Source organism: Centrocercus urophasianus, unplaced genomic scaffold (genome assembly GCF_019232065.1).
Source record: "Centrocercus urophasianus isolate 14NV4802_14NV808 unplaced genomic scaffold, USGS_Curo_1.0 seq_12, whole genome shotgun sequence".
Taxonomy (NCBI): domain Eukaryota; kingdom Metazoa; phylum Chordata; class Aves; order Galliformes; family Phasianidae; genus Centrocercus; species Centrocercus urophasianus.
In genome coordinates this window covers 44,845-67,270 of record NW_024884364.1, presented here as the reverse complement: position 1 = coordinate 67,270, position 22,426 = coordinate 44,845, and the positions used below count along the sequence as shown (strand labels likewise).

The 22,426-nt window shown below is 36.2% G+C and overlaps 1 protein-coding gene across 1 annotated transcript in view; it reads right to left on the bottom strand.

Moving 5' to 3' along the window:
• Positions 1-2,849: 2,849 nt before the first annotated feature.
• Positions 2,850-22,426, bottom strand: part of PRMT8 (protein arginine methyltransferase 8) — a 49,063-nt gene continuing 29,486 nt past the window's right edge. The window contains exons 4-10 of the mRNA XM_042809596.1: positions 20,779-20,842; positions 16,640-16,782; positions 16,147-16,234; positions 12,504-12,619; positions 9,494-9,644; positions 6,079-6,200; positions 2,850-4,285 (exon numbers count right to left, since the gene is read on the bottom strand). Of these exons, the coding sequence (XP_042665530.1) occupies positions 4,202-4,285; positions 6,079-6,200; positions 9,494-9,644; positions 12,504-12,619; positions 16,147-16,234; positions 16,640-16,782; positions 20,779-20,842 (768 nt within the window). The 3' untranslated portion in view covers positions 2,850-4,201. The remainder of the gene's footprint in view (positions 4,286-6,078; positions 6,201-9,493; positions 9,645-12,503; positions 12,620-16,146; positions 16,235-16,639; positions 16,783-20,778; positions 20,843-22,426) is intronic.

The following is a 22,426-nucleotide window of genomic DNA, read 5'->3' as shown; positions in this document are numbered from 1 at the left end:
GTTTATTTCATGATTATAGCGTCTTTGCATTCATTGATTATACATAAGCTGTAACAAGAGAAATTCTGGTTGAATGTAGGAAAAAATAATAATAATAATAATGAATCTGTCGGTGCCTGTAGAGGCTATGAAACCTTTGCTCTTGGAAATGTTCAGAACTTGTCTGAACAAAGCTCTGAGAGACATAATCTAGCTTGAAGTTAGCCTTAACCCCTAGCGCAGCAAGGATTTTCAGAAGGCTTTTCCATCACTAATTAGTCTATGTAATTAGTCCTATAGCAGAATAACCCCACCTCGTCTGTTTACCAAATCCACTATCCTTTCTGTTTGGATATTTCTCTCTGTGTGCCCCCTCCCTCTCTCTCTTTGAGTTGTGGGAAACATGGGCCGGCTGTAAAGGAAGGCAAGACAAAAGAATGTAGCAAGCAGGATGTGCAGTAAATAACGATTAACCATTGCATAGTGAATAAAGAGAGGACAAGATAAGGGTTAACCACTGCATAAGAATGCAGGTAAGCAGGATGTGAGGCCAGATAAGAAAAGAACATCTTGAAACTCTATTGTAAACTTGAAGAGAACATCATACAAGGAACAGGTCTGATCGGATTATTTAGGTTGAAGACAATGAGCCTTCATCCCATGACCACCAGAAGAAGACCCCCACTGCCCACGGCGCACGTGCAAGAGGGAGGGACCGTATGCTGGTGCGTTCTCGGAAATGTAATGAATTGTAATGAATTCCGAGAAAAACACTGATTATGTATTAGTTCAGCCTATATCTGTACCAAGTTTTTGTCCTATGGTGTGCAAGTTTGGAGGAGCTATCCCCCTTGCACCCAGCTTGGTGCCAAATGCTGAATAAAACATACCTGCTTTATAACCTAACTCTGGGTTATAGAGTTCGATTCTGTAAATCAATCCGTGTCCGTGATCTTCCTCTTGCTGCGTGTCCGTGATCTCCCCTCTCTCTCTCTCTCTCTCTGTCTCTCTCCCCCTTTGCATCCCTTTCTCTTTCTCTCCGTCTGCGCGTCCCCCCTCTGCATCCCTCCTTCTCTGCGTCCCTCCCTTTCTCTCTCTATCTCTCCTTTCCTCTCACCCACCTTCTCATATGTAGCAGGAATCATTGCTGCTAAAACATTCTTCTCTTTGTCAGCTGACTCCAGCTGAACAAGTGAGCAGGCAGATTCTAATAAGCAGCAAGTCATTCTTTTGCCTTCTTGCTCTACCACTTACTCTACTGTGTCCTGGGATTTCGTTAATTTTCTTCCTAACTTTAATAACATCTGGCAAGAGCTAGTTGGTACTGGGAGTGATAAATGCTTGCGAGTTATAGTATACTGTTCTGTAAAGAACTTAAGGACCGTAGAACGGTATTCTTAACATTTGTGAGGACTGCCTCCCTAATTCTATAGGCGCTGCCCATACAAATTGTACTCAGTGCATTTTTGAGGCATACCTTGGATCTAGCTTCTTTGGCTGCTCCTTTGTTCTTGAAGTGACAGGACAATCCCTGACGAGTTTTAATAAACTTTCTCGAAGATCACAGTCAAGGCAGAAGTGACTTTCTTTCTCATTTTGCCAGTGCTGTATTTATTACTCATCTGGGATGTGTTACTATTATATTTAAATTTATTTTATGCTTTGAGCTCAGCTCTTGATCTTCTTTTCTTATCGGTGGAAAGTAAACTAAAAGCTTTAAAGATGTGTCTGTTTCAGAGGTCAAGTCATTTTGTCATTAGTATTTTAACGTACAGCTTTGAAATTGAGTGACTTGGATTAAATCCTGATGTGTGTGACTGACTTTCTTATTCAAATCTTAATAAGGTTAGGCTCAGACCTTGTGTTAGTTACTTGTAATTAGTTCTTTACTTGCTGAATTGCTGAAGAAAGCCTATCAGCTAATCACATGTAGCTGTCCATCTTGCATTTGTTTCACTAATGACAGGATAACAGACACTATGTATGCTGAACTCATTGGTGGTTTCAGAATCTTAGTGGTTTGAGACATGCGTATGGAACTCAGAAGCCTAATTTTGTCTTTTGATCACTGTGATTTGAAGATAGCCAGCTCTGTAGCATGTTCTCTAAGCTCATGTGATGGAGAAGCATGTGCTATGCTTTCAGTGTGATGTGAAAGAGTAGTACAAGGATAGTTTTCCAGAGACAAATATGACTTATTTTGCCATCCTCTCTGAATAAATTAGTCACCAGTGCATGGCTTGAAGTTCTATCAAGGAGTAAGACAGATAAACAAAGCCGGAGTTTTTCCTCTCTAAGTTATAATCACCTGAGTGATTTGCAGAAAAGGAGAAGATAAAAACAAACACTGTTTTAAATTTGAGAGTCTCTTTAGAAGTGGAAAGGACAGAGGAAAAAAATCTGGTAGAATTCCTTACCTTGAAGTCCTAGATTCATGAAGTCATGAACTTGACAGAAAGGTATTTCTTGAAGATTTTATGTTCCAAGCCCTCACTCAAAGTGTTGTTACGAGCTGATTCCTTGAAAATGACAGCAGTATTTGACAGGAAAAAAAAAAAATGCCAGTAATTTGGTGAGGAAAGTAGTTTACCCTCATTCCGGGAATATGAAATGAAGTGCTTTAAAAGAACTGCAGGGAACTGCACTGCAAACTGCATTTTTCTGCTAAATTATAGTTTAATTTCGTTCTCCATAGATACCATGTGGTACAATCCCTAGACCGTAATTCTTAGATATTACATTTAAATGGAGGTACTGTACCGTTTTCATGAAGGGAAAAGCAATAGAAATATATTCTGGAAAGTAAGAAGCTGACAAACTTATACTGGCAAAATAAGAACCTACAAAAAACTTACTGTTGAGCAACACTGTTTGCTTGTATATTCACGTAAGCTTTATTTATAGGTGATTAAAAAGATTTTTCAGGCAAAAAATAGTCTCATCCAATATATGATGGAACATGATGCAGTGCACTGCACTAGAGACTAGAAGATGCATATTTAGAACTGATGATTCACTTTTTGACAAATTACTTGTGATTCCATGGTCAGCTTTCATACAGTAAAAATACATGTGAATAATTACAGTCAATATTTACCTATAAGCATAAGATTTTGTAAGAAAAACAAGGAGTGTAAGAGGATGGGGAAGCTACAGACATCTTAGTAATATTGGAAGCAATATATATTTATTTAAGACATTAACTCATTCCAGCATACCATTGCACCCCTTGAGAATAGTATTTGCAATTTAAAACTTATCTGAAACATTAATGAAAGAAAAACTCTAGTTTTTAAAATGATTCTGTATTTAGAATCTTGCGGAGAACTCAAATGGGCAAAAACTACATGGCCACAAAACATGAATTACCCACCATTTCAGAGACTTTGCATTCATCACATTTAAGTACTACGTGCCTGATTTCAGAAGGTCTCATGCAAAATCCACCTATAGGAACTCACCGCAGGATTATTTGCAAGCTGATGTTCTTTAAAGCTCTAACAAACATCCAGTTATGAAAGTGAATTTTAGAATTCATGGTCCAGTTTCCAGATGATATTCTAAGAGATGCTTGCTGATCCTTTATAAACTCTCAGCTCTTACCTACATTTTGCTCAGAGTATTTCCCAAAGCTGTAATTTAGGCAGTTAATTAGAGCTGAAAAGTAGCGCTGTCTAGAGTAGTGATATCATCTTTCCATAACTGCATAATTAAAATTAAGTAATCACAAAATGAGTTCCTATTACGAATAAACATTTTTCTCATGTACAATATATATCATATTATAATATACTATTTTATACTATATTACATAGTATTTATATTGAACGTAAGTCCAGCTATAATGTCTTTTAGTGGTCTTCTATATTGAAGAAACTGCCCTAATCAACTTGTAACATGCAAAGCTTGGAAGAACCAGAAATTCATTATAAACAGTACAATTTTATGTGCTTCTTCTGGCATCCTAAAGTCAAACAGAACACTCAATTCTGTTCTTTGTTTTCCCCGTATATTTGACAAGAGCTGTAGTTCCGTATGTTGTACATTCACAGTGGGATCCCAACCTTCTATACCATCTGTAGGAGGGATCATGTTACCACTTTCCACTGAAGTAAACATTCTAATATTTAATATAGTAATCGTGCAAGCATTTGCTCCTAGCTTGAAGTTCAGCAGTTCAAGATTTCACAGAATTCGTTTCATCTCTCTGAAAGGTTTCTTGCTAGCGCATTTTGTAGTCATTAGATACTGATGCTTCACATAGCTGTCCTTTAAAATCCAAGTCTACGGTGAAATCCAGGTCGCACTGTAGAAGATGTAAATGTAAGCAAGACCATAAATCCAGTGTTTGAATTCAGTTATTGCTCAGTTTGAAAAGACCCGCAGTCTTAAGAGTTACATGCCGTGGTTTCTGAGTTCTTTTGTTTTGAAATGTTGCTAGCATTGAAAAAGCAGGATGTAAGAAGTATAATGTCACCATGTAATCTTTGTCTAAGGTATATTGTATTCTTCTCAAGACTGCTTTACTGTCCTGGTTACAATTAGAAGGTTTCTGAAATACTGTGCTGTTGTAAGTATTCTATAATTTTTAAAAGCATATCTCATTGAGTAAAGGGTCTTCAATCGAACAGCTATTCCAGAACAGATTAGGTAAACTTACCATTGTAGACCAGTCCTTAGTCATTATTTTTCTTTGTTTTTTTTTTTTTTTTTTTTTTTTTTTTTTTTTTTTTTTTTTTTGGAAAGAGGCACAACACAGTCTCTCAAAATGATGAAGGTGTCTCCCTACAGGCTTTTGGAAGACTTCATATTTCAGAAGGTCCAAGTGCTAAGAAACAATTTTTAATCTAAGAGTGCTAAGATAGTCTGTCTTACGATAACTATTAAGAAGATTTTCATTTTACCACCTGCAATAGGTGTTGTGAGAACAAATTTGATTTTTGTTTTTTCCTTGAGAAAAGGGCAATGGACTGACACATTCAATGCAAAAGAAAATGTTTCCATGCCACCTGAAGACAACATTAAAGAGGGAATCACACTGTCCGCCTGTATTCTCATAGCAAGGAGTAAGTTTCAGAAGTGAAAGTGATTGTTTTAATGCTAGGCTTAATTCATGTTTAATTCTTCCTATGCATCAACACTTTCATGAAAATTGTATACAATTTAGTTTTGGTAGAAAAAAAATAGGGCAAGTCATGCAATAAAAGAAAGCAATGGAATGTTAAGATTCACTGCAGTCAATGAATACAATGTTCCAACAATTACAATGACAGCTTGAATGGATTATTATCACACTATATTAATGGCAGTATGCGACAATTGCAGTAATAAAAACCAAGGAGATTACATTAAAGGGTTTTGGCAGAAAATGGTACCACAGTTTCTCATGGAAGCAATACTTCTCATATCTTGCTTTTCTATACTGGTAGTGGTTGTCCATCAGACTCTGTCCCATAGTCTCCTCATAAGCTAAAAGAAGCCCTAACTCAAGACATCAGCCCATAGCAGACAAATTGAGGAAGTTCTTGGTCATCATAGAGTGATATCTATCATGTTTTGGCTTTGGTCTTGAACAAAACATCAATATTTTCTATAGACAGCCACAGTTTTGAAATAACCATAGTGAGTTTGAGTAGCGAGTTCATACAGAAGCAACTGGAATCTGTTACTTAATTTCCTGAAAGGTGAATTCTTGGGTGCTGAGTGGAAAATGTGGCTCTAAGTATAGGATTTCCTCAATCATTCTGTACTGGTAGGGGGCTCTTATTTCTGATTTTAGTGACAGTATGAAGAAACCCTTGCCTGCTTTTTTCACAACCTATGATTCTAACTATTTCAGAGGGCAGCGGACCTGGTGATGTAGCTGGACGATTTCTTCCTTCTCTTGCTAGCTGGTTTGCAAGCTGTCTTCTGTAATGTAAGCACTATGTTATCATTGCTGTCACCAGTTTTGGTGAAGCTATGAATACAGCTTTTACTAAAATACACAAATTTAGTGTTTTTAGCGTACTCGGTGTTTCACTCATACACAATTTAATTACTGCTGATTATTATTTGTCATCAGTAGCGTTGGAATTAGAAGCAGTGATGCTGACTTACCACATTTTTTGCGTTTGGTTTCATGGATATTGTCCCATAGATTTCTTCTCCTCGTCTCACAGTTAAATAGTCTTCTAAGTAGAAGACAGTTTGCTTCCAGTGAGTATAGGGAGCATCAGGTGCTAGAAAACATATATGGGCTTTATTTAAAGAAATTTGGTCTTTGTCCTTAATTCAAATTAAGACTTTCAAACAAATGAAAAAGGGCCTATAATACTTTTAACTCATATACAGTATTAATAGTTGAGCTTAAGGACAATCATAGCAACTATGATTCTATTGACTGATAGTGGGTTTTCGTCCAAGTTTTACTGGAATGTGTTAGATGTGATTACAGACAGCAAGAGGGATTCCAAGAAGAATGTTAGTGAGCATGACAGGCACTTTCTGTATGCATTCCTATTAACTTAAACACATTCAAGTTGGGGAAGTCTTCATCACTAAGTTATTTGAATGTCAGAAGTATAGATTAATTCAAAATCAGAAAATCACAAAGAATTGTGCGTGAAATGTTAACCACAGAAGAATCTTTGATTCACCATGCTGAAAGAGTACAAAACAGAGATTTTTCAGGAGAACGTGTCCGGGGAAAAGGCATTTGAACCTGTTTGTTTTTTATTTTTTTCAAACATCATATGCTATGGATGATTGACAGAAATGGATACCAGCCTAAGTGAATTCCTAATCTCTCTTAGTAGAACCACTTTGATGCCCTTTAAATTTAGAACTAAACGATAAATTTTGCCAAGTGCTAGTCTTAGTTAAATCTGGGGTTCCTTTGCACAAGTATTTTAATTAATTAATTCTATTAGAATTGAATGCTTGCTTTGGTTTGTCTTCATTTTCTGTTTGTCTTCAGGACCAAGCACACGCTATTCAACTATTTTGTGTTCAGGTTTTTTTCCCCCAAAAATTCTGTTGCTGCTCTTTGTATTTGGAGGAGAAAAAAATACTATAAATCCTGAGGATGGCAGCACGCACTTTGCAATCATTCTTCAAAACTTCCAGTATTATCCTACTTGATGTTTAGAAAATGCTTGCCTTTTCAAGTTAAGGAGACCTAAAACGGATTATCCGAAACTTAGAACTCTCACCTGTTCTTAGAATACTACAGTGCAGAAATGAAGTTAATGTCAGAGAGAGATGACAATGCTAAATCATCATCAAGTTTAATAAAAAGAAGTGACTACCTCCAAAGAAGGGTGATCTTGTCCTAAAGTAGGTGAGAAAAACTGCCTTTTGCCTTGTTTCAATACAGGAGAACATAATTGATGTTGCATACGGTTGGCCGCAAACTTCAGGGCAGTTAGAGAGAAGTTCAGTGCCACCCAGCCAACACTTATGTAAAGCTGCAGTCAGCACCTGCTTGTGACAAGACTTGTTTGTGAATGACTATTTCAAGCATATTTTTGAATAATGTATCCAACGTTTTTTTTTTTTTTTTTTTATTCTGCCTTGGGCATTAGTCTATTTGGATACTTATTTCACAGACTTCTTCCTATTGCATAGGGCTGGCTGATCAGGAATTACTTTGTTTAATTCTGCGTATACTACATCTCTAAACTTTAATTGAATTGTACTGTTTGTTTTACTTGTCATTTCTCTTCAGCAATTTTAATTTTTCTGTTTTGCATATTTGTTTCTATCCTTGATTTAAATACAGAAGTTCAAGTAGTCCCTAGCGAACTGGCACTGGTAACTTTTGCCTGTCATTGGTCACTGGTACCTGTCACAGTGTGAGAAATACTGCAGTATAACGACTTTGTAGAATGACCAGGGAAATGTATTTGATGAAAAAATGTAAGAATGAGGTACCAATAATATCTTCCATATGGTTATTCTAGAAGAATAAAACATAAGTTTTGACTCTCAGTGAAGAGCTGAAAGCTCCTGCAAGGGGGAAAAAAGAAAATATTTCTAAAAACTTTTAGCTTACATTAGATTCCATTTACACCAACGATGCCAGTAACAACCGGTAACTACTCTTTGTTGTTCTCATCATTAAAGCAATTGCAAGATTTTTACGTTTCTTGTGACACTGGTTTACTCACTCTGGCACAGGACTGGAATTATTCCAATTATTCCTTTAAGTATCTGCTCACCTAGGGAAGTTAGGGTTTCATGTATGGATTGACTGAGCCAATTTACATAAGCAGTATGTGTGTGGTTATGTTATTGAAAAACTGATAATTTTGTTCTAGATTCTGAGTCAAGTAAGAAACTTTTGTTGAGTTTCGGATTTCATGGAAGCTGGGACCCAGAGCTGCTATTTCTTACTGAGGCAACAATCTCTTGTTCCTTGTTTCCCACAAGAAATGTGATATAGGATTAAGATACTGTAAGAGATTATTATTTTACATCATTGTCTCAAAGCTTGTTGGAGACACAGATGAACAAGTCCAGGCAAGTCCTGGGCAGGGGTTGAGAAATCCTTTGTCTGAAGGACGCAGCTGGACAAGGCCAGGGGCAACGAGAGCGAGATAAGCTGCAGCTTAATGGCCGTGAAGCCGTCTTTTGTGTGGGCTTATCTCGAGGAAGATGGCCATCTCAGGGGATACTCACATGACTCTTGCTCAAGCACCCAGGGATGTCACATAGGCCGAAAAAGGAGGATAAAATGGGGACCTACAATCAGGAGGTTTAGATTTTCTGGCAACAGATTCCTCATGAGGAAGAGGTTTCTGCCATGAGAAGCCTCACGACCTGCCATTCTCCCTCCTGGACTTGCTCTGCACACTGCCACAATGCTGAAGAAGAACAAAGGTGTCTGCCTTCAGATTCCTCACTATGGAATTCCTGCATGCTGACAGACTTTCCTGGGCCTGCTACCTGAGTCGTGCTGCTTCCTCCCGGATTGGCTCCGCGACTGTCTCTTGCTACCTGCTTGCTGCCCAAGGCCGGCCACTCTGCTGCTCTCCCCCCACCCCCGGGTGCTTTTGCCTTGGACCTTCGTCGTGCAGCGGGACTGCTGCTGGATCCTGGTGGTGGCTGTCCCCGCTTTACACAATTCTTGTTTCTTTCCTATCTTTTCTATCGCCCTCCTTCCCTGTCTGCCTGATTAGGATTTATAATAAACTGGTTGGGCTAACATATGAACTGTTGTTTCTTAATCTCACGCCAGATATACAGATATTAAAAGAACCTCATCTCCCTCCTATAAACTGGAGCAAGACTATAACTGCTGATGAGCACGAACTCCAGGATTATAGTTCTTTCTGAGCTGTAAGATTGGTAGCTATGTGAAATACTGCCACTGCTTTTGCAGAATTTCTACAATTGTCCTTTCTCTATCCTGATCACTTCCTTCAAGGATGATAGTTTTTATCACTGAAATGAAAACTTTCTGTTACAGTAAACCCTCATGTACCATCTGACCAGCAGTACTGACAAACAGTTTGAAATAGAAATGGATTACCTGTAGAAAATCCCATCTTTTTGTGGCACTTTGTAAATTCAATATTAAAGTAGGTGACCAGTGCATGAATGTAATCATTACGCTGAATTTGGAGGCAGAATGCTGAAGTAAATGCCAGTTCTTCAGTCTTCACTGTATAAATATCTACTTCCTGTTTTGAAGAGAATGAAGTAACTCTTTAGATTCAGATGTCTGTGACTAAGGTAACTGTTAAGGTGATGTACTTAAGCATTTTATTTAATGATCAACAACCAAGATAACTAGCGATCATTTATGCTGTAAGAAATTCATGGTACAATTGAATATATTAAATCAGCAAATGATCCAGCTACCTGACTGAGCTGACTCTATGATAAGAGAGGCCAGTCATAGAAAAGAGTGTGCCCTTTGGAATGGGAGGGAGGAATGACGGGTGCTGGAGAAAACTAAGGTAAAATGATACTTTGATAAATATAGGTTCGATGGATGCTGAAATGGAGATATGTAACCCAGTTTTAAGATCTTTCCTCTCTGGTACAGTCAGCGTAAGATGGTAGGGTTTTTTATTATTTGGTGTTTTTTTTTTTTTTTTTTTTTTTTTTTTTTTTTAAGTAAAAACAAACTTCTGATTTGTTTGCGCTTTTCTGGGAGGGATATTCTGTGACTATGTTGTGTTAAGCAGTCAAAACATTTGAGTCATTTGAGGAGACTGGGTTTTGCTGGTAATGTTTTCTAATCTTGTGTCAGACAAAGGTTTCTAATTAGCAGGCAGAGAGATATTACCCTTCAACTATACAAAAGCAGATTCTGTAAATTGTTTGGAGCAAAGATGAGTCTACAAGATTGCTTATTTCTATTGATATTTAAATCACGCTTTTCAAGGCTTAAACTTTTTTTTTTTTTTTAATTGATCTGATTTTCCCAGCAAGGTATTTATTTAGGTTTTATCAGGGATGCTTCCAAGATTGATACTGATTGATAGGTGTAAGATTGATAGGTATATTACTAAGTCATATATATAGAAATATTATCAATTATTTTCCATAGCATTGGAATGTCTTTCCTATCAATTTACTTTTTGATATTCTTGTAAGTGTCTCAAGCTTCACTATCTTTGTCAGGGCATAATTAGCAGGAGATCTCAAAATACTTTGATTTCTGTTATTAGGAAAATCAGTTTCAACAACAAAATTATCCATGCTATCCATAAATATTTTGTAGGCAGAAATCCAGGATTCCTCTACTGCATCAATGTAAACTGTGAATCATATCATTGATTTCACCAGCATTACTTCAGACTTACACTTCAGGAATGGAGAGTGGAGATTAGAATGTCCATGCAGAATAGAGGGATCTTACTTATACTTTATAACCTAAGAGAACCGTGTACAAATAAGCATTAAAAGTACAACCATATTTCAGTTCCTGGACTCTGTGACTCTCTCTACATTTCGTATCTTTCTGATAAACTGAAAACTTATGGTGAGATGATTTGTGCAAGTTATTGGTTTGGTCTATCTGTCTATTTGAAACATTCAAAAATAATCTGAATATAATGAAAATGATGCTAGTACATTTCTATGTAACCATGACTCACTACAGTTTTTTTTGTCTGAAAAGTGGATTTTTTTTTTTTAATCCTGTGTGCAGTGAACCAATTCCTAGGCAGTCAGGAGAGAGATTTCTTTTTTTATTTAGGCGTAAGTGCCAGCAGAAGCACAGTAATGCAAGTTTCTTCATTATGTTTTACATTAGATTCCCAAATATTCCACCTATCCAATACAGAAAAAACGTCTACTACCTACATATTCAAATACTTTAAATGTTTCAGAAACATTAAGTTCTGGGTAAAATTGTTTCACTTTTGAAGGGTATTCTAAGAACAGAAACCTGCTTTTTACATTTATTTTTTTATTAGTATGCAGGATATTAAACTTTGCAGGGCGTTAATTAGCTTATTTTTGAGCCTGGCCTGATCCTGGTTTTGCTGATCCTCTTATTCTGTCAAGTATATGTCTATATGTTCTACTAAAGTACACAGTTCATTGAACATTACTAACAGTTCAGGGGATAAAAGCTTTGAATAAAATAAGTAGAAGAGTTGTGATTTACCACATTTCATTTTAAATAATTTAATGGAAAAATGATTGAATAATGATTATAGTTAACCAGAGAATGAAAAGGAACTGAGTCTTTGCGGTGAATGAGCAAACTTCTGCTTCATTGACCTGATTCCATTGCTCCTATTGAAACAGAGATCTTTGTTCATGTGAGTAGTCCCACATCTCGAGGATTCCTGCACGTGAGAGGAATTTTAGAGCTTTCACATGTTCCTGTAGCTACAGACTTCTAACCTGGTTTTGTGACCATTCTGTCTTTTATGTACAAGAGGGTAGAAGTTAATCTCTGTCCGCAAGACTTGGTACTGGGAGAGAACAGCAACATTCTGGATAAGCCTAAGAATTAGGAATATTCACAAAAATTAGGTTCCAATTCTGATTTCATTGTCTGGAATAAACTAGAGTTACTTCATCAGAACCAAGCAATTCATAAACTACAAACAGAAATAATTTACTCTTTCTCAGCAGCTTGCCGTTGGTAATTTTCAGCCTCTGTTTACAAGAAGGTAAGGCAACTAGAATTCATATTTAATACATCATGTCTCTATCCAGTATTTGCACATTATAATTCGAAGAGTTTAAGTTACAGTTTGACAACCATTTATAGAAGTAGTCCAATGAGTGGAGTTACAAGGAGCGTCTCACTTTGAGGCATTCCATAATATGTACTGCTTAGTTTAGCTGACAGCTGAGCATGTGCAACATACCAATTTACTCTATTTTTAAACTAATTTGAACTAATTTTAAAATTTCTAAAAATTTGTCTTACTGTGATAGTATTCTACGGTGATGGCTTGTCTGGCTAGTTAGAAGCGTACGAAGATATTAGTAAAGCAAAAGCAGCAGGTTTCCAAAGAATCCTACAGTTAGATGTAAACATTCGTAGTTAGATAAATTTGGAATTACCAAACCTTTATTAAACAGGCATTGGTCACCACTTGCTTTGGATCTACTATGTCCACCAAAGGCTCCTTCATGGCAACATCCCTAATACAGGTCATGTCAAAGCCGTACACATTCTCCCACCCTGTCAATGCAAACGGATGTGTTAGAAACCAGCAGTAATATAAATATTTTTTGCTTCTCAAGCATATTTCCTTTGAAAGTATTTCTATGATTAGCTGATTTTGTTCCCATTAACTCTTTGCTGGGGTGCCACAATTGTCCATGTCATTGCTGCTATTTTATAGATAATGCAGTTGTGGCAAAATAAACATTGATGTACATCTTTTAACAAGTGGCCTGTGTTTTTGGATGCCCCCACCCTAAACTCTGTTACGAGACTTGATGATTGCTCAGAGTTCTAGATATTTGGGAGTATTGCTCAAAATTATATAACGTGTCAGACCGAGGCCTAGAAATGTATTCTATCCTTTCATATTCATCTGGGATTTTTTTAGGTTGCTATTCAGTCACCTGGTTTTACATATGCTCTTTAAGAAGCAAATTAGTGACAGAAGTAGAATTTCATGTGTGTTTCAGCATTTGGGAGATTCAAGATCTAATCTGCATTGACATCATGGCAAAAAGCAAAGTATCCTTCCTCTAAACTATTTTAAATCCATGCTGATCTCCAGCATTTAAGCTTGCTGAGTGTTTTTGGTTTTTTTTCCTTGAATTAATAGTAACTTAGAGAAAAGTAAACTGGCTCTACGTTTAAGATTGATTCACAAAATAAAAACTTCAAAAAGCATGAAATATTCTTATCACGTGAATCAGGTTTAATTCAGCAGTCTATTTGAAAGTCTAAAAACAACGTCATAAACGTCACTGGGCATTACAGCCTGTGTTGAGTAGAAGGCTGGCTAGAAAAATTCAGTGAATATATAACAATTATACTATTTGGACAAGTGTAAAATACATTGGTGTTTGTTTTTGTTTTGTTTTGTTTTTCAATTATTTCTTCCTCCCCGGAACTGTGGTACTGGTGTTCCAAGTAGGTTATGACCGAAAGAACTTCAGATTCTATTTTGAGAAGCCAGTTGTTTTTATATGATTAGTCAGACCTAGGAAAATCATCATCACCTAGGAAACATTGAGGAAAAAATTCTTTTGGTGTATTTCAGCCTACATGAAATGTCATTGAGTGCATGCTACAGTCTATGTTAGAAACCTGTCAAAGGAGTAAGGAGATAAAAGATAAGAAAAGATATTTTACAATTTGCAGGAAATAAGACTAATTGACTATAGTAGTCCTCTGTGGTATTACAAGTTTGAGACATCAGATGTTTTTTAGAAGTCTTATATTTTATTACTTCATTTGCTGGCTTTTGAAGGTACTTTGAAAAGTTCAGCCCTCAAGCTCACATGAAGGCAAGATTTTCTCCCCCGTCTTAAGAGAGAAAAAAGAGGAAAAAGAGGAAATGTAAGAAGATACGATCAAGGAGTTACAAATTGAAAAGAGGCAAGATGGCAGTGCAGCTATGAGTGAGATGGAAATAACTAAGAAGTTACAGAGTAAACACTGGAGGTATAAAAAGTGAGGGAAATCAGGTGAAATCAGAAAAGAAAGTGTCTTAAAGAAAAACAACATTTTAGAAGGGAAAATAAAACCTGAAGATTTTCAAAGTATAAAAAAAAAAGAAGAGTTAAATCCCGAGATAAGAACAAAACTCAAAGCCTAGAAAGGAAGGAGTTTGAAAGAAAAGTGCAATAAAGGACTTTTTAGCCCAAAATGTCTTTGAATCTTTTTCAGAATGGATGCCACATGCATCCTTCTGAATCTGTAAATTTTGTAATGAATTTAACTGTTAAGGTCACCACAAGAGAAGAGAATAACCTGGGAAATGCTAGAGGAGTTGATACAATTTTACCTGGCACTTACAGAAACATTTTTTTCACTGTCTTACTGCACTCGAGTTGCTTTTGACCCGTGATGACCCATATGCATTGCAGTTCTATGTATTGAAACTGAATTTGATTTTTTCTGAGAGGAATTTTAGAGGAAAAGGAGGAATTAGGCATTTTCATCTGTAGATGGACTGGACCAACAAATTTTGCTGAAACTTCTGTGTATATCTTTAATTAACAAAGCTGCTTAGGAATTTCTGTGGTTCCCCCTTCCCCCCCTTCCCCTGCCTTCTAAAACAAAAAATGCCTGTAAGTGAAATTGACAAACTCTCAGAAGTAAATAAATAAGAGTCAAAAAGAAAAAAATAAAAAAGTGGGGGAAAAAAAAAAAAAGCAATGTAGAATTTGTTTCTTTCATCAAAACTATTATGACCAAATAAATCCAGGACTTGGGAGATCTGGGGGATTATAAATTGAACGTGAACTAGGATTATGACACAGCAGTGATAAAAGTGAAGCACTCAGATATGAAGTATTTCCAGGAAAACTGTGTTTGAGGTGACAAGAGACAGTGGATGCAATTCCAGAATGGAAAATTCTGGCTGAATGTTCATAAACATGTTTACTCTTGAAGGTACTTTAGCGTTAACACAACAGCTTAGAGAAAATAAGGAATCCCTATCTCTGAACTCTGCTGGATTGGGTTCTGTATGACCCGATTTAATTTTGAAATTTAGTGTGCATTGAGTAGGAGGTTGAAGAAGATCACCTCTACAGGTCAATTAAAGCACAAGTTATTTAATGAAACCTAAGGCAAAAAAATTAAATGTAAATGCCAGGTTAATTTTATGCATCCATGAAGCAAAAGCAAAAAACCTTTGGTCTTTTTCACATTAAATGGAAAATTATGATCCTTATTTTTTATTTAAAAATGCTAATATGAAGTGCTTTAAAAAGTATTACATGTTTTTTCTCCCTGACAATTTGTTAGTGAAATGTAATTTTGACACTTATTTCTTAATCTTTACAGTTCAAATGCATCAAGTTAATTTTTTCTGTTGTTATTTTTATTAAAAACAAAACAAACAACAAAAACAGCACCCAAATGACAAGAATTCTCTTTTTCGTAGTGTTCACTACAAAGTGCTTTATGATTTTAAATAAAAGGGGGCAGATTCATCTTAGATGTTAAGAGGAAATTCCTTACTGTGACTGTGATGGGGCACTGAAAGATGTTGCCCAGAGAAGTTGTACTTACAGGTGCCTCTTTCCTGGAAGTGTTAAAGGCTAAGTTGGATGAGTTTTTAAGCAGTGTGATGTAGAGTAAGCATCGCTTAGCATGGCAGGGAGTTCAAACTAGATGATATTTAAGGTTCCTTCAAACTCAGACCATTCTGTGATTCTAATTTTAATGAAGGGATATTTAATTTTTTAAAATTTTAATGTGGGATATTTACAAAATCAACAATGAAACTAAATCTCCTAAAATACACATTTTAAAATAGATTTAGAGCTGTTAATAAAGCTGTAAACATTGTATCATTCATGTGTATGTCCTTTGCAGACTTTAAATTATTGAAAATTTACTTAATTTTTCATCAGACTAGAATTTTTGTTTTTGTTTGTATTGGAATTCTGCCTGGCTAGTATGAATTCTTGGCTTTTGCAAAATGTTGTTGGTAAGGAGATTACAGAAGGCAAATGTAAGTCAAATATTTTAGGTAAATAACAGCAGAAAATGGTTATCCTTAGGCATGTACTCACAGTGAATTTTGAAGTCCTTGTATTGTCTGTCTTCAATTGCTACCACGTACAAAGCAGCTCGGTCTGGAAACATTAGCCCTCCTGGTTTCTGTTGATGAATTGTGGGGAAATGGATCTCGTAATCTATTCACCTGACAAAGACATCACATTTTGAACTGCACATACAAAAAACAGACAAGCATCTCTTGCATGCCTTTTCTGTTTTACTTCAGATTGTCACATCAGCTTTAATCTCAGCAAATCTTGCATCCTGTAGCAATGCTATTATAGAATGCCTATATGAATTTCAGCGGCAGTCAATCAAAACCAAATCTCCTTTACTGAGAATTTTTGGTTTTTTGTTTTGTTTTCTTTTCTTTTCCATTAAAGCCTACAAAATTGTATTGGAGATGTAACTGTCTTTTGTTATGAGAACAGTAGGAGAAGGAAGGCTTGTAGTCTGAAAAGAAGTGTTGACTGTTTCAGAGAGGAGCATAAAATGCAGGGCACCTACCAGCCATTTATCTCGTGCGAAGATGACTGTGTTTAACATTGACTCATAGAAAAGACAATAACCCATCCACTCGCTGATAATGATGTCTACTTTATCCACAGGTAATTCAACTTCTTCCACTTTACCTTTAAATATTGTGATTACTGAAAAAAAGAATCCAAAGAAATACATTTCACGTAATAAAACACCTGACTTCCTTGCTAGTGAAAGTCAGGTTGACTTTTTCAATATCATTCTCTTCTTGACCGCCTGCAGATTAGGAATGATCTCACAGGACTCAGATAACCTTTACGTTATTTTAAAGTTTTCTTCAGTAAGCATCGCTTTTAGCATAAATGGAAAAAAACACCGCCACACTAATAGAGCACATATACAAAAACAAAAAGAAGAAAGATCTTACCCTGTTTACTTGCATGATCTCGTTTTTCATGCCCTAATAAATTTTGTTTTCTAGATTGTTAACAAAGTAGTGCAAATAATCCACTTAAAATATTTAAACATTCTTGTAGAATTACACGTCTGATCTCATTATTGACATATTAGAGACTAATGGAGCTAAAATGTAATTCTCATCTGCTTTTCAAGTACTATTCTGACTTTACAGTGAGAAAACTGAGACAGTGTGTGAATCATGGGAAGTTGACTCGGTTGAGAAAGTCAAATCCAGCCTGACTGTATGCGAACAAGGAAAGTTGTACCAACACAGTTCTGTCATGAAAAAATATTTGTTAAGTAAATACTAAAAATTAAGTACTAGTCCATATCCAGTTGTAACAAACAATTTCCTGTTGGGATCATCACACTATTCTCCAATCATTCTTGAATGTTTTTCATGTATCTTCTATTTTCTAACACAGGCTAAATTCTTTAGAAAAACATTTTTTAGCTTGGGTTTGTCTGCTATTCTTTGTTGCAGGGGGCAAAGTCTAGTGGTTTTGTGTTTTGTAAGTTTGTTACCTTGAGAAGGCAACAGATGCACTTTAAATTCTGGAAGACTAGGGAAAATTTTACTTTCATATAATAATGGACTGCATAACTGTATAACTCTTAGTATCCGGCAATTTTTATTGGTGGTAAGCTTTATTGTTGAAAGTGGTCAACATTTAGTGTGGGGAGAAATAAAGTACCTTTATTTAGCTGTAACTAGGTAAGCTGTTCAGCAATTTTAGAACTTAGCCCAGGAAAAATGAGGTTCTATTCTTCCAAAATACATGCAGTATTAGTCATACTCTAACCAGATGTGGCTACTATATTTTCACAATAAGCAAAAACAGATTGGCCTTCTATGAAGTTTGCAAGTTCTCATTCAAGCAGATAACATAAAGTGTCAACTAGTTAGAGGACCCAGCCTGGATGAGAATACAGTTTCCTCCTCATTTTCATTTGTTAAACTCCTTCCTTTTGCAGTTTTTGCAGGTCAGTAGTTAATTGGTTAATATGTTACAGACTCTTTGTGTTTATATGCTCCTGCCATGAATTGAATTCTCTTTAGTTCACTTTTTTTTCCTGAGCACGTTCACTGCCTCCACTATTTTGGCATGAATATTAGGGCTGTTAACAGCTGCCAGTGTGACACATCTGCAGACTTTGAAGCCATATGTTTATACAAAGAACAGCCAAAGCATGAATAGTTCCTCCCACCTCCCTTTACTTTGATGAAACATCATTAGGCACCATCTGAGAACAAACTGTGCTGTCCCCAGCTGTATTACATCAGTACGTCAGGAAAAATTGCCATAAGCAGTAAGATCCTTTGACTCAGTACCTGCTCACATTAAATTAAATGTATGTCAGTGTAAACTGTAAATCAGCCAGTCTCCTGCCACAGCAGAGCAGTCTCATTTTTCTAGGACTTTTTCCTATTTAAATGAGAATTTCTCCCTGGAAAAAGTATGGAGAAGACTAACCTCTGGATCACACTGGATCCTTCTTGGAGCCATTCGAACTCACCAGGTAGTGAAATGAATCTGACAGTGGGGTGGCCTACTAGATGACAGTGCTAGAACAAGGTAATCCAGAAATAAAGAGTAGGAAGGAAAGGAAAAGAGATGGGGGACTTCTTCCCTTCAGTAGAGATGACCTTAGATGTTCCTCATTATCATGCAGCCTTACAACTTTGAACTATATAGAAGGAGTAACTTCAGCAAAGAGAGATTCTTTTTTTTTTTTTTTAATAGTAGTTTCAGTCTGACTAACAAATACAATGATTCTTGGGATGTAGACATCCAGACCACCGAGAATCAAGCCAAATTATTCATAAGGGAGAACTACAGAGTCACTAATGATATTAGGTCTGCATCTATTACCAGATCTCAGGTGTATCTGTCTGTAAACTGAAACATTGTTCACTTATGCTTTTCACATGAAGGAAGTCTATGTTGGTCTTCGGAAATGAGTCTCAAAATTCTTAAGTATTCTTAAATAGTCTTAAGTCAAAGACAAAAGTGTGGAGGAGATCTGAAAAGTCAACTGTACTGTAGGTTAGATTTTCTAACATTCCACTGGTTTTCATAATGGACGCACCCTAGCCTCTTGGTCCAAGCATCAAGAAACTTTGGGGTTTTTTTTTTGGTTTTTTTTTTTTCAAAACTGATTATTTTAATATATGCACAATTACTGTGGAAATTAAGCAAAACAGGATTGTTTTATGTACATATATGTTCATGTGTATATAAAGGCCAATTCTTTCTAGATATTGACAATTCTATCTGAATTCTATCTGAATTTAAAACTCTCACTGTTAAATTCTGAAACTAACAAGTTACTCTGTTATAGTGTCCCTTAACATGCAATTTCTGGTGTTGGAAATCCAAACAAATACAAATGAATTTATGGTAGGCTAGTGTGAAACTAGTTTCACTAGCTAGTGAAACATTGTGAAATGTCTTTCTAGGAACCCATCTGCTCTGCACTAAGGGTGTGGGCTAAGCAAGCTGTGGTGTTGACATTGCTTCGATGCCTTCTCCATCTAGTGGAGGAGAGCATTTTCTGGTGCTTTACTTCCTTCTTTTTGTGAAGTAGCAGCCAAATACACTGGCTGCCTATTATAATCCATATTACTGTTCTTTCTGATTATTTTTGCTGCTTTTTTTTTTTTTTCTTTCCCAGCTTTATTTGAACAAACATATATGTATGAGAAACTCTCTTCACAAACATCTACCATTGTTTAGATGCTGCCAGTGACAGCAATAAAAGTTAAGGCAGAAAACTAGTCCTGAATTTGTGCTTGCACAACACCAGAACAGGCACAGCTAAGAGAAAAGGAAAATGTTACAATCCAACTAATGTAGTCTGTGTCGCTCTGCAGCAAATTCAACCTGTCTAAAAAGAGCACCTTTAAAAAACTGTTTCACAGCCTCAGTTAAAAAAGCCTGATTTCTTCAGGTTACAAAAAGAGATATTTTGTGCTGTGATTTGGAGGACTGAAAACAAGGACTAGAACTAGCTGGATTTTTTTGGTTATTTGTTTAGTTTTTGATAGGTTGGGGAGATGTTTATATATATATATGTATATATATTTAAATTGAAGTATTTCCACATTTTTGGAAATTTTACAGTTTCTGTTCAGAGAGAAAAGTTCTCAGTGATACTGCTATTCTGGCAATTAAATATTTTGATTGGGGTGTATGTGTATTTCAATATGTTGTTTATTTATTTATTTTTTTAAAAATACATTTTTGTGAGGTTGGAAGTAAGAAGAAACTAATAAATCAGTATTGATTTGGAATACTTTTTGCTCAGAACATCATTTCAATTTTAATTTATGAGTGTGCATGTGTGAATGAGTGCTGATTCTATTTAAGACATTAAGGTAGAACTGAAATGGCAGAATTCATTTGAAAGAGGAATTCTGTTGCTTGTTCAGCTCTACTATGTGACCTTCTTACTGCTTTGCTAAATAAAACTGCCATCTATCACTTCTGTTGTCTATGAGCCTGGAAGTAAGGGTAGAAGTAATTCCCCTTGTGAGGAGTTGCTCTAGTGTCTACAATGAGCACTTGTTTTAATTTTGTGATTATACAACTGAATAATGCAAAATTATAATTTACATACAGACCGCACAATATAAATTAACTAGGAAAATTGAAAAGCACTTTTATTTCTCCTGAAAAAAAAAAATATTTTGTAATATGCCTTACTGTTGTCCAAGTGGTTGGCCTTGATAATTTTTTCAGAGTAGTCAGATATACTTGAACATTCAATCTAGAAAAAAAGAAGAAAAGAGGAAGGGTAATTAGACGTTACTGTTATCAGATGCATGAATATATACAAAATCTACTGAAATCAGCAGAGCCTGTGCAGAACATTCAGTGACTGTTGAAGAGTAAATCAAACCTGTGTGTTCAATATCTTGAACAATTCTATCTTAATATTTAAACTGAAGTCTGTGCATAAGTTAAACTGGCTCACACAGAAAGGACTGTTTCTAAAATTGTTAAAATGTGGAAAAAAAGAGATCCTAACTACAAGTTTACTTAATATATAATCATAATGTATAATTTATTTTCACTACCTCAGATATCACCCTTCATTCAGAAACATCTCGTGAAGGGAATGATGGTACATTTCCTCATACATTTTAAAATAAAATAGATTCAAGCTTTGTGAGTAATGTTAAAATTCAAACCATGGAAATATGGTCTGTTTCCAAAACAACTGCTTTTAATTGTTAAATTCTATCCCAATGCATGCTATTAAAAAAGAATAAAGGAATTTTACACAGAAGTCATTGAAATAAGATTATTTATAAATCATCCGTATCTACTTTTCCTATGACCAATGTAGTGGAAATGCTAAGTCGTGGCTGGAAAGAGTGGTTGAGCACATGGTAAGAGGGCAGGGGCAACCCAAGGGAACATGCAATGGACCTGAGTGACTAGAACAGGTGGAGCCAGGCTCCATCCCTTCCTTCCCAGACCTCATTTAAAGGTTGGCAACAGAGATCCCTGTGTACCTTCAGGCCCTCTGAAAGTAAGCAGATTATTTTCCTATATTTCTGTGTCTTCTGCTGTTGTATCTAACCAGATCCCCTCTCCCTGTAACTTAAGACCTTACTACCTTGCCATTTTGTTACGCTTTCTATCACATTGCTCTTAGCAAGCCAGGCAGAAGAGACAGCTGTATACATACTTAGGATGGATTATCTTAAAGGAATAACATGTTGGCTGGACACCAGGACCCATAATATCCCAAAGAAGGAACTGCTGGGATTCACGAGTTTCCCTGAGTGCTGCTCAGATTATTTAAGAATGGGGACCTATAAGTGACAATATCAAATCTCCTTCTAAGGTGGCAGAGTTGTTGAATAAATTAGATCAAACTTTCTCTAACAGCAGAGACATTCACTGTGACAAGTCTCCGACTACTAGCGCATAGTTCTTCCACAGAGGAATGATAAAAGAGGAAAACAAGTTTTTAAAAGCTAGTAGCAAACAACTGGAAAACAAAACTACACTTCTGACGGGGGGAACTGCCCCATCTTCAACTGTCATTTCCCCTCTAGAAGTAAGAGGAGGTAAAGGCCCCAGATCTTTGGAACCTGGCTGAATCTAAAAAGAAAACTAATAAGACAAAAGCTCAAACAGAGGATATGGGCTCCCAAATCTTCTAGCGATAAGACCAATCATAACCCAAAAAACAAAGGAAGTCCAGGACAGACTGGTGGGTTTTCCACCTGAGGAATGGCCCCCTGCCCACACCATCTTAAATATGATGGCATGCCTGTGCATGGCTGCTGAGCTGAAGGGATCTGCTAGAACATTTTAGACAAAAACCAAATGAGTGTGC